The following is a 17,882-nucleotide window of genomic DNA, read 5'->3' on the forward strand; positions in this document are numbered from 1 at the left end:
ATAACATATATATTGCCTTATGGATGCCTAATTTTGTAAAACTAATCTTGTTTAATACCTTAAAAATGGGCTAGATTTGTATGGTAGTAAATTTCAGAATTTGCACACATACGCACACATACATGCATACAAGTGGTCTATTAGTATCTCAAAACATGCTCACATTTGCTATCTAGCTTCCACTGAAGAAATTTTTGAAATCCCTTACAATTTTTACGTTTTTGCTTTTCTGAGAAGATTTTTTGTACATACTTCTATGTGTTCCTCAGTTAAAATCATGTGTTTCTTCGAAACAATTAAGAAAAATAGGCATATTTCCATATTATATCATTTGTTATAATTATATTTTCAATATCAAAGTAAATTTGTTTCAAATACCATACATTTTATTTAATAATTCACGAGATTTCTTGATAGATTAATACGTAACACACCTGCGTAACGCATACAAAGTGAAATTATAGACACTTCCGAAGGAAGGGTCAAAAACATTAAATAAACACCGACATTTACTCTTCTCTCAAATTATGTTTAATAAAATTGAATTCAGTGGCTGTATAAAACTTATTTAACAGATTCAAAAAATCTAAATAAGCGCCATTGAAGCGAATTATATTACTGAATGGTTTAGTAAAGATTGAGAAAAAAAAATGTATAACATGCTGTAAAGCAGTTAGTTGTGCAGGCACGTCGAAAACAGCTGAATACATTTGCCAGATTTGCTGGTTTAAGAATTGAATAGAAGTTCTTGATCATATGTATAGCACACATATTCAGCTTGAAGCCGTATAGATGAGTTGGAATAACATTTACATTGTCATTAAATGTTAGTTGGGAGTCTAGATACCCTGGAAGCTGTTCGGTCAATAAAATCTGAAAGCTTTGAGTGCTTTATCAAAACGGTCATTCACAATCACCATGGCTCTTTGGCTAAGATGGGCGCTGTGGAAGGTGATATTTACGATTGGCAAATCACCTTCGATGGCAGCAGAAATGGACAAATGGGGAGTTGGGTAGATGGCTGCATTCAATTCGCCCGCAGGTGTCGAAAAAATTGAATATGGGACGAGGCTTCATTTGAACCATGTGTCGTCTAATGTCCAATTACTACACATTAAACACACGTCTTGTCAGAGTGGGGCTTTCTGGAAGCTCTCTGTCTTTGCGGATTATCAGGACATTGATCATGTCGAGTGGACGTGCGAGGAGAATCGCGGCCCCAGATCTGCATTAAATGAACATCTCCGGGTTCGAGGAAAACAACCAAAACCTATTAGAGAAGTGTTAGCGGGCCTTGCTCTAGAATACATGTCCCTCGTCAACTATGTGAACATTAGCATCGTAATTACTTAAGCACCCTAAATTCCCTTCCTTTCCTACTGTATTATTGTATTCCCTAACTTCGACCAAACCGCGAGTCTTTCGGTTCCCCAAAACTAACACTATGTATAAGAATTAAGAAATGAATTGTTAAACTTGATTTCGGCTCCGTAACGCTTCACGGCAATTGAGCCTCCAAAATAAACGAAAGATTAAAAAAAAATCTACATGCCTGCCGTATCCTGCCGAAGTAATACACTCATATATTCTATTTCTACATACATAAAAATGTATTTCTGTCTGTCTGACCCTTATAGACTCGGAAACTACTGAACCGATCAGCGTGAAAATTTGTATGCAGACGTTTTTCGGGCCGGTGAAGGTTCTTAAGATAGTTTGAGACCCCTCCCCCTTTGGCTATCTTGATGAGCTTTCTTTTGTCGATAATTTGAATAACATGTTATTCAGAGCGTAATGCGAACATATTTTAAAGTAATCAAACGTTTGTGATCATACGTCGCCCGGAGACCCAGAAAAATCAACACAATATAAGGTCGTTCCACCCCGCATAAAACAATCCTTGATATCGCAAGAGACAGGCACCAACACTATTGAAATTTCTCGAAAATGTTATGAACAAGCAAATATAGTAAAATATTTACAAGGTGAATTTAACTTTAACTAGGCATGGATTATCGGTAGTTTCAGACAATGTAGAAATTAACGCATAGTTCAACATAGTGTGTGGCTATTTTTTCAATTTACAGGAATTTATTTCGTATCATCGATTATCACGTTTGTAAAGTGCTATTTGACGCGTAAGCCGGTCGACTTCTAATCCAAGCGTATCTAAATTATCCTGAAAAAAAAAATCAAAATATTGGCATTTACAAAAATTCAATTAAAAATCGAAACGAGTTCAACCAAAGTTGATTGCTCATATTTCTATTTGAACAGCCGATATGGATATTGATATTTTGATAAATCGATCTAGATATGCACAACATGTGAAAGAATTAAAAGATGTTTCTATCTTTTTTCTTTCAAAAGAATTGAAAGATGTATTGAAGCTAACCACTTTTCGGTGGGGTTTGAATCCACGATTCTCAGTACGCAAGACCTGTGAGTTTTTACAACTTAGCTACGATTCTCGGTCCGGTCTAGGATGTTTTCGGGTTGGAAAAATATTCCGTACGGAAAAGTAACATTTCTCTCATACTAAATTAGCTGTCAAATTAACTTTGGTACACAGAGAAACAGACGTCTCACTTAGAACAATATGCAATCAAAATCATCGTCACGGAAGCATCATCGCACAGTGCTAAATGCAGTGTGTTTCTCTGTGTTTGGTAGTTTGATCAAATTTTCCGTATTTCCGCAAGCTTCGAATCAACTGTTTGGTACACGGAAGAAAAAAAGTACCCAGCGTTGAGTTTTTTAAACTTACTTTTGAGTTATTTTTTCTCTTCTCTTTCATCCACTCTTTCTTCTGTTGTCAAAAACAAAAGAGCGAAACAATCCAACGACGCCAGTTCAATACGGAAAGCCAATTCTGAGTTTTATTACCTGAGGTCGAAATTGAGTGAAATAAACCTCCATTTGGGTAGATAAATTTTCCGTTGGGTACTTTTTTAACATGAGAGTAAAGGAAAACTATTTCGACCCCATTTACTCAATTTTGGCATCCCGTACGTATGTTCGAGGTTGGGTGAATTGAACTCACTATTGGCTAGTTTATTTCTTCCGTGTACTAATTGTTTGTACACATTCACATCGAGAGTACCCTCTTTGTCACAATGACATAATTTGTCAAGTTTATCTGGTAAATTACGACAGGCTCCAAAAATAGTTGCCACAATGCACAATGGTTCGAAGGCAGCCAAAACCTCAAAAATCGAAATTCGTATTTCGGTCGGAATTATATTTTTCTCATTTTATAGAATACTTATGTCACAGAGAAACAGACGTCTCACTTAGAGCAAAATTCAATCAAAATCATCGTCACAGAAACACTATCGCCCAATGCTAAAATCATCGGCGCCATCGGTGGCCGATTGACCACCTACAAGAAATTAAATCAACCGTTAAAACGGTGAACGATGAAACATGTGTTGAGTGCGACGTCTGTTTCTCTGAGCTTATGTGGTTCAAATTCAAAATTTGAAGAAATTCTGTTGAGTTTTGACTTTGTTACATCATTTTTAATTGATCATGATTCTTGATTTCCAATCAAAAATGCTGTTTGACAAAACGTTTAGATCAGCATCGTACGGCTTCAATAAGGGGAAAAGACGGCTTTGGCAGGTTTTGTTCTATTATTGGCAGGGGGTTTTTGTCGACCGATTTTTTTGAAATTTGGCCACAATATTCTTTGATATGCAAAGAATGTTTAGGCCAAATTTGAGCAAAATCAGTCATAAAAAAAACCCCTGACAATAATAGAACAAAACCTGCCAAAGCCGTCATTCCCCCTACATCGCTAACCCCAATATTATTTCAAGACTGCATTATCAGGGTCTTGAATAGTATGCCTATGTCAAATATAGATGACAGAACTCAACTTAAGTTAACTTTGTATACAAATTTTTATAAAATACTCACATTTGTTTTATTGAAGTGCTCCAAAAGTATAGGCGCAAATAAAGTGCCTATAACGATTATATGCTCATTACAAAGCTGAAAGCAATAGCTTTCTATTAATCACTATTTTGTTTTGCGAAAAGTTGCAATAATCTGCTTTTTTAACGTTTTAGTATGAAATGTGCTTAGTATTTTTTTTTGTCTGTTTCTATTTGAAACCTTACAAATGCGTATTTTTTGTTCACAAGAACCTTAAAAATGCCTTTTTCTAATTATTGTGCAATGGCCGTGCTAGCCTCACCAAATTTATAGGCAGTTAGCACATCTCAAAATCATTTTTTCGCGTATGCTGCAAGTGTTTTCGCTTTTGCCTGTCGTTTGGTTTTGGAGTTATCTGCACCTGAAAGCTCTATGTAGTTTTATAACTGGATTCCAGCGCACTTCACCTTAATACAAATTGATTTTTTTTTCAGATTTTCAGTTACACAACCAAGTATATGATAGTACATACCTTAAGCGTGATGTTCTTCAGCAAAGTGTCTTCTAACACGGATTGAAGTTTCTTATTGATCTCCAAAACAAGTTCTAAATTCATATCTGAAGTTTTGACATTTCCGTATATTGCATGCATTATGCCGTTGTACAACTGTCAATATGATTGATATGATGTGCATAATTTATAGGTCACATATATTTAGTACTAACTCAAAAACGATGAACATACCTTATTTTTATCTCCCGAAGGCATTGAGGTTGACTGTTCTTTCATCATGTAATGTTGAACAATCTTTGTCTTTTTCTGCAATTCTGTAACTAAGGTCGATGAATGGTTTTCCAAAAAGTCTATTTTTTCCGCTTGTCGATTATTAGCATGTTGCAACCGAATTATCCTTTCGATAAGTTTTGATGTAGACGGTTCCTAGGAATGTTATGAATCACAATTGCTTCGTTCTTACAGTACATAAAACAACATTATTCATTACCTTTTCTTCAAACATAATTGTCTGTTCATCGGATTCGCCTATGGAAGATTTAGATTGAATATCTTTATAAGTATTCACATTGGCTGGCACATTTTCTGACTTTAGAGATGATTTTTGCAAAACAGCAATTTCACGTTGGAGATCCTGGACAGAATAAAAAAACAGATTAGACCATTTTTAGTGTACAAATCATAATCCTGCCCATTTTTCAAATGAAATACTATTTTCTGTAGTACATATTGTTTCAATCATCTGATGGTAATAACACAGACAAACAGACATAATACATTGACATATTAGCGATCGACTGCATCGTCATGAGAACACTAACGGCATCTGTTATTCACTTTGACTTGGTAAATCACGAACCAGATGTCGCTAGTGAGCATCAAACTCGAAAAAAAAAACGATTCGCGGGCCCAAACTAAAACTGAGTTCGCCAGTCAATCACTATACGATGAGATATGCCCGAGTATGTCTGTCTGTGGCAATAAGGCTCTGTCTCTTTTCCCCACTTAAATTCAAATTAAACTTAAAATTAACAGTTCGAAAATCAAATAACCCTGCTTGCAATGCAAGATTACTGTTGACAGATGTCGAATAATTCTTGATAGATGTCTTATTAGAATTGTTGGGTAGCACCAGCCATTCTTATAATCAGGGGATTTATTAACTTTCGGGAAGTCCGTAACTTTGGGAAATGAAACGGAGTCTGAAACGATAAGTTGCATTGCAGATTCAATCATAATTGCCTATGAAAAATGAAGTACATATTGTTGAAATCAATAAGATTCTATTATCATACGCATGAATAGAAAGAAAATCTATAGTTTAAAGTAGTACCTAGTAGATATAAATAAGGGAATGATACAAAGTCGCTTAAAGTCAAGGTTCACTCATCGTATTTTCATTTATTATGATACTACCAGACCCGACGAACTTCGTATCTTCCCTTCCAAAACCTCCACATTCCAGATTTAGTTCCATTTGCTTGATTAATTCTCGAGTTATGAAGAACTTGGTGTATCATTTGTATTGGAGCCCTTCTTTCCAAAGAAAAGAGGGACCTCAAACCCGGGAGCCTTCCCCGGCACCAAAAACCTCTACATACAAAATTTCACGCCGATCGGTTCAGTAGTTACCGAGTCTATATGGTTCAGACAGACAGAAATTAATTTTTATGTATGTAGATTACGTAATAGGGCACTGCACGGACTGCTTTGTCTCTTTTTAGCTGCAAAGAAATTAGAAAACAACAAGGCCAGTAAATGTCAAAATTTATGAAGAACGAAAGAGAAAGAGATTCTTCCATGCAGTGCCCTATAGCCTATTCAGATAACAGTATATATATTATATATATATATATATACATAAAAATGAATTTCCGTCTGTCTGAACCTTATAGAAATCTTGTTCGAGACCCTTTCCTCCTTTGGAAAGGGGGGCTCCCATACAAATAATACACCAATTTCTTCAAAACTCGGGATTAATCAAGCAAATATATGAAACCAAATCTGGCATGTGGAGGTTTTGGAAGGAAGATATGTTTCTGTGATGGTTCGAAACCCCTACCCCTTCTGGAAAGGAGGGCTCCCATACAAATCAATTAGGCCATTTGAAAAAAGTTCCTAGATAATAACACCTTCTTCTAAAGCATCCGCTTCTCCGAAATAATGCAAGACTAAATGCTTCCTTCTTTGAAAGCACGCATATGCCCAGAATAAGGTAGGAGAGAGTAAATGACACCTTCTTTTAAAGCACGCGCTTGCCCGGAATAATGCGAAAGAGTAAATACCTCCTTCTTTTAAAGCACGCATTTGCCCGCGATGCAGCGAAAAAGTAAATGTAAATGATCCGAATATTTCAGTGATAAGTAGTCTGGACACCTAATTACCTTTACTATTGATGCATTTTTCTTCTTTACTACTTCTAGATCTCCTAATACTTGATCTAGTCTTTGCTGATAATGATCACAATCTTTAGATTTTTCAGCTAAGTGTCGTGCCATCATTATTCGTTCGTCTGCTCTGCTTCTTCTCTCATGGTCCAACTCCGCTTGCAGCTTTGTTATATTAATTTCGAAGTCCATACGCGTTTTTTTAACAGAATCATTTTCTAATGACATAGCTAAACTTTTGGACTTATGCAATGAAATCTCATTTTGCAATGTGGCGTTCAAAGCGCTTAGCTCTCCATTCAATGTCAATAACTCTGATTCTCTTTGGTGAAATCTAGCGACGTCTGCTGCTTGATCGCTAAGCTGTATTTCGATACCCCTTAATTGATCTTCAAGATGCTTATTTGTGTCGTTGGCTCTGTGGAATAAATAAATAGTCAAATTAAATTCTTCCGGAATTAAATAAAAATTGTACAATACGAGCTATTCTGACGAAATGCAAACAACGCGTTTTGAGAAAATCGTGAGAAAATTTATTAAACACTTTACGCAAAGATTGAAGAAATTCAACACACCTCATTGTTAATTATCTCTTGCAAAAAGCACGACTTTTACCATACTTTAGTGAGATTCGGTCAGTGTGGGCAAAACCAAGTGCAGAATGGTCGACATGTATAGAAAATTGGAAAAACTTGAATAAGAGATTGACGGAAATGCCATCTTCTTCTTCTTATTGGCATTACATCCCACACTGGGACAGAGCCGCCTCGCAGCTTAATGTTCATTAAGCACTTCCACAGTTATTAACTGCGAGGTTTCTAAGCCAGGTTACCATTTTTGCATTCGTATATCATGAGGCTAGCACGATGATACTTTTATGCCCAGGGAAGTCGAGACAATTTCCAATTCGAAAATTTCCTAGACCGGCACCGGGAATCGAACCCAGCCACCCTCAGCATGGTCTTGCTTTGTAGCCGCGCGTCTTACCGCACGGCTAAAGAGGGCCCCCGGAAATGCCATATTGTTTCCAAAAGTACTGTAAACAATATAGACACTATATAGATTCCACAGACGAGCGATACCACGCTGACAGTTCTTTTGGCTACACTCGCCTTCGCCTCAGATCGTCTCGTCGGGTTGGGGTATCCCGTGAAAGTGAAAAACATGAGCATGAGCGTGGTTTCGTAGTTGCTACTCTGAGATTGACCAAAGTAATCGCAATTGCACAAGGAACCAATATTTGGAAGCATGGGATTTTCCTCCAACCTCAATGGTCACGGCCACAGTCCGAGAGCTTTAATATTCTGAATGGTCGGATAACGGCGCTGCCCACGTCCTCACGGTCTTTCGGGGATGGGAAGGAATTGATTATGCAATCACTCGCCCACTGCAAGCCGAGAACACCTCTGCACTCGCCACGAAATTTTATTGGAGTCTGGGGGTTAGGTTCTATGGCAGAGGTTCGTCTTTGGTTAACGGGTTGCCAAATGTTATAGAAATGAAAGGGTGATGGGTGGTAGTATATTCTATTCTAATTGGATGCCGACACGAACTTTTTCGCTCATTTCAAATTCTACCAGTTACCTACTAGAACTAATAAAGTTGTAGGTATAGGGATAGAAGATGGAAACGGTATGAAAGCCCATTTCCAGTTCTAGCGATTGCTAGAACATAATAAATATTTGAAAAGATATAAAGTAGGAAGTATAGAACGGGCCTGGAATTGAGCTCACGAACTCCTGCGTATAAGGCAGTAGCGCTAGCCATATGACCACCAAGCCCGTTATCCCGGGTAGAGGTGAAAAACAAAGTAATATCCCGATTTTATCACCCCCTTTCAATATGTTTTTTTGTTTCACAAATATGGATCAGATTATGCCTGGGGAAGGAAAATATTTTATCGGAACCCATAGTTTCTTGTCGGAAAAAAATATTATTTATTATTTATGTTAAACCACAGGCTGCCCGGATAAAAATTTACAGCAACTTGAATGACATAACCCATTGAAATACAATAGATTGTGTGGTAAACAATACAAACTATTGTACGCTTATTGTAAAATGTTCACGGTTGTAAAAGATCTTTATTGTACTTACATTAACATAACAATATATTTAAATGTTATCAATACATTCTATTATATTTTATTGTTCGCTTATGTTTGGTATTGTACATCCAAAACTAAACAAATTATAAAAGTATTCGGTTTGGATGATCTGGAAATTCGTCTTATGTAATTGAATTAATATAATTTTGGAATATTTCATGGAATTATTATATTGCTGAAATAACAATTGAAAACAATAAAATTACAATAGCTTTGCTCATTAAATGAATAAAAATGTATACCGATTCTCAAGTAATATATTTTCATATTGCAGGTCTAGAAATGTTATGCAATAAAAATTGGAATTCAAAAAAATTGAAGGGAACAAAAAATTTTGCTTATCGTTTTACTCGAAGAATGGCTGGATTCATTTGACCGTGTACAGTTTTGTTTATAATTAGTGAAGAGATGAAAATAATGAAACTGTATGGTGCAGAAAGTGGTTTTCATAACAGTTTCTGCAGAAACCATGGTGCTGGGCAACGGTAGATTACTATGGCTTCTGTACCGTGGTAAGTATCTAAAGTGTTGGAGCGCGTTAGAGCATCATTACTGGGCCTGAGCGCGAGTATTTTGATCACACTCGCCGTGCTGTCATTTTAGATTAGTCAAACTTTTTCGCATCGGGTACTATTTTCTGTTATCATTTTGGTGGCTGCATTCCGTACCGGTGACGTTTGACATTTGATAGTTCATCAAATAGCAGCGGTGTTATCGCGCTGCCAAATTTGGTCACATATGCGCGTTTAGTAGCGACCGGTAAAGTGTCAAGTAATGATACTGGGCTGGCAAACGGCTTATACTCACCACCAATAATCGTCATCTTATACTACAAAAGTTCAATGTACATAATGGACGCAGTGGTTCATCCCGAACAAAAAAAAATAAAAATTTATCGTTATAATACCTGATGACATACCTGGTAACATGTATCCTTGTTCCTTTACAGAAATGAAGCTTATAACTACATGTATTGTATCCGGAACAAAGTTAGTACGCCTTTTATACCGAAGTTGGATTTTTCTCCAGATATAGGCAACTTACCCAACTTCGAAAGTAGTGCGCTGGATTCGCCTAAAGATGCGCTAAACAACGCATCAATTAGTTTCACAGATAGAAAGTTCGGTTCGGAAGTCCCGTCAGCAAAGAGACGTAAAATGAGTGAAAATGAAGTTTAAACTGATTTAAAATTAAATTGAAAATAAAATAATTTGTACAAATAATTGTATTGTATTTTTATTGTAATATTGGAGTATAATGTATTCTAAATCCTGTTGTATTTCTATTGTAAAACAATAGAAACAGTAATTAAAACATTTAAAACACAATGTTTTCTATTATTTTCTCGCTCGAAATCATCCCATTGAAGAACCATAAAATCAATTGTTTTGCTCAAAATTTTGTATGGAAAATTTTCGATTTTTTTATTGTAAAGATACATAACACCCCTTTTTTATTGTAAAAGTCCCATTTACCATTCATTTTATCGTGGAAAACCATTATTTCTCATGTGATTTTATTGTCAAAATTCCATTATATTCAATGGTAAAAACTATGTTTTAAATGGTGTTGTAACAATAAAATTTATGATATTTTAATGATATTTTTTATCCGGGTGTGCAAGTGATTTAAAGAAAATCATTGTTGTTTGCGGTATTGTTTACAAAAAAAATTATTTTTTTTTTCACAAAATCGGGTGTATTCAAAACCTGGGAGTGACAAAATCGGGTAGATACTGTAATAACAAATTTAGTTGTGATATCTATTATTTTTATTATATTCATGAATAACTTGATTGACTGCCCGTAGTTGCTACTCCATTATGACCAGATCAGCTGTTTCTTAATAAACTCGTGATTAAAAAATGGAGGATGGCATTGTTATTGCTCATCAAAATATAATAAATAAAGCTCGTGATTAAAAAATGGAGGATGGCATTGTTAATGCTCATCAAAATATAATATTATTCTAGACATTCTCTTAAGAATAAAAACTGAATCCTAACTGTCCAGAAGCTGCCTTCACCATACCGCCGCCCCGAGCACAGCCGCCTTATCATTTTAGCACCGCCAGGGGAACTTGGCCGGTACCCACTACACTTTTCTTTCCCTTTCTACAAGCAATTACCATCATTTGTGATATTTCAACGGAATCTTATTGGGAATTCTGAAAAGGCAGACAATCAATGCAGTTAGATTGCCAGGTAATACGTGCACATCGTAGCACTGGTGATGCATCACAATCGTATATATACAGGAGTATATGCACTATAAGATGACATTGACCGGAAGATTAGATAAGCATTTCCCTCCAATTTACGATGCTTGGGATTAGGTTGCTGAGATTTTTTGTAAAAACAGGTTTAATCCACTCAGCGGTTAAATTTCATTCGCAAATTACATAACGCTAAACTCAACCCACACCAAGCCTCTAGTAATGCTTCATGTATGGTAGGGTTCTGAAATTTATAAAGTCCTTAACGCTCAGACAAGTACCCTCCCACAACCTAAAACGTCATGTAGTTTGTGAATGGGCCCCCATGATGCTTTTCTCGAATCACAATATAATCGTTTTCATTCGCAGAACATACCAAAAATAATTGCCTACCTTACGGTCTCCAAACACGATTCAAGCAAAAGCGATTCAAGCATCAACCTTTCGTGGTTTGATACACCATTTGATGACCATAAATGATTCAATTAGTGTATAAATATTTAGTTTTGTCATCTTTCACACGAATTATTAACATTTTCTCATTTGTTAATGGAAAGATTCAATGGATCGTATGTTTCATTAGATAAACTTTCAACGTCGTTTCATGTGAATAATTTCAAGTCAAATTACTTGACAAATACCTTCATCATAATTTAGATCTATTATTGCTTGCAAAAAGTATTTTAATCTGTAAAATGATTCCGAAAAAGTATTCTTTCAACTCGGGAAGTTGAAACATGTGAGAGCTTTGAGAGGATTCACAGCAGCTGATCGATATAGAGAGGAGTGGAATCAAACGCACGTACCAATCATGAAACTTCAATGCAGGCAGAGACAAGCATCCAATAATTGTATTTATGGATAATTGTGTAATAATATCAGGTAGTTGGCACAGTTATAACTGTTTATGCACAGTTTAAAGCAGGGAATTGCCTAGAATAAGTTTTACAATTGGCGTTCTTTAGTAGTGCGTTATGCATCATCCCCACCTAAAGCATTGTTTACGTTTTGGAAAAAAGTTTCTTTGAGAGTATCGCGAGAGTGAGAGCAACACAACTGCCATGGTTTCAACTAACAGTAAATCTCAAAACTATGCGGCAGCCAATAATTAACGTATGCAATTTGTTTGCAGGCACAACATGAGGGCTAGAACATGTAGCCTTTTTGCAATTGCAGTTTTTATTACAGTTTTCATTTTTCTAAACTTCTTCACTTGCAAATATGGTAAATATTTGGGAAATAAATGATTCATATAATAGTATTTTCGTTAGCATGTCCTTGGTAAGCGTGCTATTGGGGGAATCTAAAACGCACTCTCACAATCAGTGTGGTAGTATTTTACATGCAACCAAATAGAATTCACGCTGATTTGTTTTTCTCTATTTGTTAGCATGCTGCCTTTATTCAACGCAAGCAAAATGATTGGTACTTTAAACAGCAACCCATCTTTATCTTTCTTATGTTCGAAATCAACAATCACTCGTCCCAAGTGGGCTGAAAAATGATCCACCTGATAGGGACAAGGATGCCGACATTTTGTTCATTTCTCTCAAGACTTCCGCTGGTTTAAATGAGATATTTCGGACATTTATCGTCGTTTTTTGCTATTTGGCGTCAAAACCAAATGTAAGCAAGCCGGCTGGTGGAATAATTCTGGTTGGAAATGTAATAGGTATATGAAGATTTATAACGATAAATGTGCTCAACCGTAGCATAATGGGCCAAGGTTTGAGCCGTTACTCCTATGCCAAACAAACTAATATCACATTTTGCTATTCAGTTTTTCATATACCGTAAAAAGGAGCGAATAGAAACACTTTGTAACATTTTCGAACTTATATAAAAATTATTGCGGTCTTCAAATTCGGTTCAGTCTGTCTAAAATGTGGGTGGCATCTTCCTTTATTATTGAAGCGGATGCCATTCGAAAACATTTGTTCTATACCTTATTTTATATTATAAATAGTTCCATGTTCTTCACTCCGCAATAGTATTCAATAGAAATACAAATAAACAATGTTTTCTCGGTATTTGAATGAAATATACGAGAAAGGCAAAAATAGTTTAATTTATATTAAAACAAGCCTTCGTTTGAATTAAGGTACACTGGGGGAAGTGGAAAAGGAAAAATCGATAGTGCATGTTTGAATTAGTGTAAAACCAGTTTAAATGATTTAAATGCGTTCAATCAAAATGCGCTATCAAAAACAGTCAATTTTGCACCAACTGTGCGGTAATTCATACCATTTTGGTCGCTTGAAATTTATGGAAATAGATTTTAAAATTAGGAGTTCTTTTTCCACTTACCCTAGTGAGATGGGGTAAGTGGAAAACCCATATTGCCTTGACCTTCAATAGTGATGAGTAGTTACATATAACTAAAATCAATACGATAATTGCTCTGGGTATCTTTTGTGGAATAATTTCATTACCTTTCTTCTCGTAAATTCTCGTAATAGCTAGGGGAGGGCTGGTTTTGCCTTCTCGGACACTAAGTGTACGTAAAGTCTATATGTTCGCCCCAAAGATGAACATTTTAAAGGAAAAATGGGATTTACAGGGTTATAAACTAATCAACTTAGTTTAACGAATTGAGATGATGTCTGTATGTGCGTATTTGTATGTATGTGTGTGCGCAAAGCACGTACAAAATTATCAGCTATTCTTAAGCACTTGTCCTTAACCGATTTGTTCGCAAAAAAATTGCATTCAACGGCGAAATTTGTTAGGAATAAAAATTAATGTGAATTATACAATATATTTACCTATCAGTGCTATTTTTAACTTTCTTATATATTTTTTTTCATATGGAAAACATGTGAAAGGCATCAGTACCGATAGGTGGATTAATCAGGCATTTTCTCATTTATATGAGCCCAATCACCACTGGAATCACAATGATAACAAAGAAGGAACATATTAAGATTCACAGCTATCGAAATAAACCCTGGAGGGAAGAAAAAAATTGCGTAATTAGAACATTATCCACTTCCCCCGCAGTGTTTGATACCTGGGGTAAGTGTAAAATCTTTGATTTATTTGCTTTCTTGGTACAAATTACTACCAATTGAATGGGATTAGTTTAATTGTATTGTAATGGTCACCTGTGATATAAATTCACTTGAAAAAAGAACAATTGGTGCAAATAAGAATTAAATTTATGAATGCAACTATCAATTTTTCGTGAAACCTAAAATTACAGTTCAAGCTGTTAGTGTGTGTGTGTTATACAAATTTCAACATAGTATTAGTGTGAGCATCAAAGTATAACATTGCATGATGCTATGATGAGGTAAAAACTGTAAAGTATTTACAATTCCAATTTTTCGAGTCGATTTTTACACTTACCCCCTTTTTCCACTTCCCCCAGTGTACCTTATATAAGAGTTACTTCCAACCAAAAGCACAATAACATTTAAAGCAACACGTCTCCCTTTGGAGTTCAGTCACAGAGTGGTCCAGTGTAGAACCTGTGCTGAAACCTATCAGCACAGCCTGAACCACCTTGACATAGTGAAATAGCGCCATCTGCCAAATAGTATACGGATAAGACAAAATCTTGTGTAAATGTAAAATGTAATAATCTACTAAATGTAACTTGCTGATGTAAATTGCTGATTCTTGCACTAACTCTTTCTAATTCATTGGTAGGTATCAAAGGGAATTATAATTAATAAGAAATCAATTTAGGATTGGATAGTTACTTAAATTATTGATTGTACTAATTTACATCATTCTTTTTTAGAAAGAGTTAAGTAGATGTCATTACATATCATAATTAACTTTTACTTAGCTTTTGGGATGTCCGCCTCCAACTTGTTGTCCAGATTGTGGATTCTTCAACAGGATGTCGCTTAAAATAGAGTTTAGTAAAACATAGGTGGTCACATAGCCATTTGTGGCCAGATTAATTGTTTTAAATGGGGTTTGAAAAAATTATACTTCATGTAAATGATGAATGGAGTATACAAATAATCATATTATAAATATTGAAATCCAATCCCACATGCCCTGAAACAGCCACCACCACACCGCCCCGAGCACAGCCGCCACATGGCACCCATGAGCGATGCCTCCTCTACCGCCTTAACGGCATTCAGTAGTGTCCACCAATAAATTTAAGAACAAGAATGAACTATTGACAAGACCAGCCATGATATGAAATAATTTGTTTAATCAAAAGCGTCATTAGCTGCAGAAACGGCACCACAATAAACGACATGGGACAACCATGTGCTCCTAACTACCTATCTGGTGCATAGAAAATAAAACTTAAAATAATCGAAATTATTTAAAATAATTTCACTAATCTACCTAATCTACCTAATCTATCTAATCTAGAGTTATTTGATATTATTATAAGTTTATGATATTACATTAGGCAAGGCTTCAAAAGCCAGGTTCGTGTATTAAAACAAAACGATTCAATTGAATGAACATGGCGTCGTTTGGCGTCGCCCGGCGGATACCTGTTCTGGGCAATTATTTCTTCCAAAAGTTATTTCAATCCACGTATCCCCCACCTTATTTATGTATAAGTGCTGACGACCCACAATACTAAAGATTATGAGCAGAACGGAGGTAGGTATAACTTCTAGGAATCAACCACCGACAAGAGCATAGATTCTATCATCATCTTTATAGGGTATTCAGATTACGGGTTATAGCACGAAAAAGGGTAGATAGAATAGAGGCTCTATTCTTTATTACATCAGAAAAATTGTTTGCAGTGTCAAATTAGTTGTATAAAAGTTAGTCTATTTCATGTAATGCCGTTCATAGTCTGAAAAACTTATTAGCAATATTCAAACGTGCAAATGATTCTGCTTTTTAATTTCATCTAATTCGATAAGAACTGTTAAGAATGTTTAACAAGCTGATTGGTGAAACTGGCAACACAGAAAAGTTGAAGAATATTATAGTGAAAAGTATGTTGGAAAAAAGGTCCGCTAAATTATAATACTTGAATGTAAGTTTTGGATATGAATTATTATTGTCATTGAATAATAAATTAATTAATTACAGCTTTGAAGCTGATCAAAAATAATCTGCTATCAAAAAGTATTTTGATGTGACTATTCCCAACAAGAACCATTTATCTATCCCCCACAATGGGGATTCATACCGAATTTGTACATATCTGATGCCGTAACAAACATAAGCTTTGTACATCTTTTTTTGTAATATAAAATTTACCTCATGTAGGGGGAATGACGGCTTTGGCAGGTTTTATTCTATTATTGTCAGGGGGGTTTTTTATGACTGATTATGCTCAAATTTGGCCTAAACATTCTTTGCATATCAAAGAATATTGTGGCCAAATTTCATAAAATTCCCCCTGACCCCCTGCCAATAATAGAACAAAACCCCCTGCCAATAATAGAACAAAACCTGCCAAAGCCGTCTGTTCCCCTATAACAGAAATGGCCTCAGGTTTCTTTTAAGCTTGTCTTTTTTGGTTTATAGTACCAAATCATTATGTAACTGAACATCAGTAGGCAATTTTTGTTGCCGTATTCATACAAAAACTGCTCGATCCTCGATGTGTAACCAGTTGTTGCTATTCACCCCATAAAGTGTGAATTGGCCTATTATTTTTCAATTCAAGAGATAAAAACATAAATGTCGTTTATCAAATTTTACACTGCAAACGTTCATATAGATAGATAATGCATTGGTTACACAATGGTAATCACTTTTACATACCTACACAAAAACATGTTAAATAATCATCAACTCTCTTGATTTTCAAACAAATGTATAGCATTGTTACTGGCATAGTAACTACTTATTGGCACTCATTTAGTATCTACATGTGAATGAATAGTGTATATCCGCGTATATTAAAATTTAGTTATAGTATTTTTGAGTTTAAGAAGTTTTGTTTCTATTCGGCCCATTTTACGGTATTAATGATACAAATTGATATTCTTTTGATGTTTACTTTTACCCGGGATGTGACGGGAGACGGGACCGTCATCGTCATCTATGGAATTAACCTTTACGATACCAGCAGACGAAAATGACTAAAAATTATTTTTCAATTTGCTCTCATTTCGTCAATGATCACCCGATTTTAACGAAACAGGCATGGTTGGATCGAAAATTTAATATATTTTCAGGAAATGGCTTGAGAACGTGAATTTTCGTAATGGTTCCGGATTGAGGCCAAAACCCCGTGGGGTACCTATGGTAACCCGGAATGTAATTTTTCCAAGAAACTCACGAAAAAATGGTTTTGTTCATGAAAAATCTATGAATGGTGAATCTAAATGCAATAATATGTTATATTTGAGATTTCAAGGACCCAGCAATTGGTTCCGGGTACATGGCTGCTTGATATCGGTTCCGGTAGGGACCTAAAGTGGACACTTCCGAAATGGATATATTGGAAGCGTTTAAATGTCCAAATGACTTGAATTCACTCACAAAAGCAAAAGGAGCTCATGCATTATACTTTAAAGTGTGTTTGACCATCTTCAGGTGGCCAACCTGGAGCCGGTTCCGGTGGGAACCCAATGAGGACATTTACGGATTTGATCATATTGGTGTCGTTCGACGGCTTAAAATTCGGGATTTTACTCGAATAAGCGACTCGAACTCATGCCGAATATTTCCAAGTGAATTTGGTCACACTCAGATGGCCAACCTGGAGCCGTTTCCGGTGGGAACCCAATGAGGACAATTACGGATTTGATCATATTGGTGCCGTTCGACGGCTTAAAATTCGGGATTTTCTTCAAACAAGCGACTAGAACTCATGCCGAGTACTTCCAGGGG

General features: G+C 35.7%; 1 protein-coding gene across 12 annotated transcripts in view; it reads right to left on the bottom strand.

Annotated features, from left to right (window-relative positions):
• Window positions 1–17,882, bottom strand: part of LOC134205271 (227 kDa spindle- and centromere-associated protein-like) — a 261,767-nt gene that overhangs the window by 147,084 nt on the left and 96,801 nt on the right. For 9 of the 12 annotated variants that reach the window (XR_009978107.1, XR_009978106.1, XR_009978109.1 and 6 more), the window contains 4 exons: window positions 6,778–7,198; window positions 4,884–5,027; window positions 4,625–4,819; window positions 4,412–4,546 (listed from right to left, as the gene is read on the bottom strand). Coding sequence is in view for 7 of the 12 variants with exons in the window: in XM_062680373.1 (XP_062536357.1) it covers window positions 4,412–4,546; window positions 4,625–4,819; window positions 4,884–5,027; window positions 6,778–7,198 (895 nt within the window). In the remaining 5 variants the exon portion in view is untranslated. Of the gene's footprint in view, window positions 1–2,058; window positions 2,180–3,921; window positions 4,347–4,411; window positions 4,547–4,624; window positions 4,820–4,883; window positions 5,028–6,777; window positions 7,199–17,882 lie in introns of those variants that run through there. The other 3 variants (XR_009978110.1, XM_062680371.1, XM_062680374.1) reach the window with 3 other exon arrangements.

The sequence above is a fragment of the Armigeres subalbatus genome, chromosome 1 (genome assembly GCF_024139115.2).
Source record: "Armigeres subalbatus isolate Guangzhou_Male chromosome 1, GZ_Asu_2, whole genome shotgun sequence".
NCBI classification, from domain to species: Eukaryota; Metazoa; Arthropoda; class Insecta; order Diptera; family Culicidae; genus Armigeres; species Armigeres subalbatus.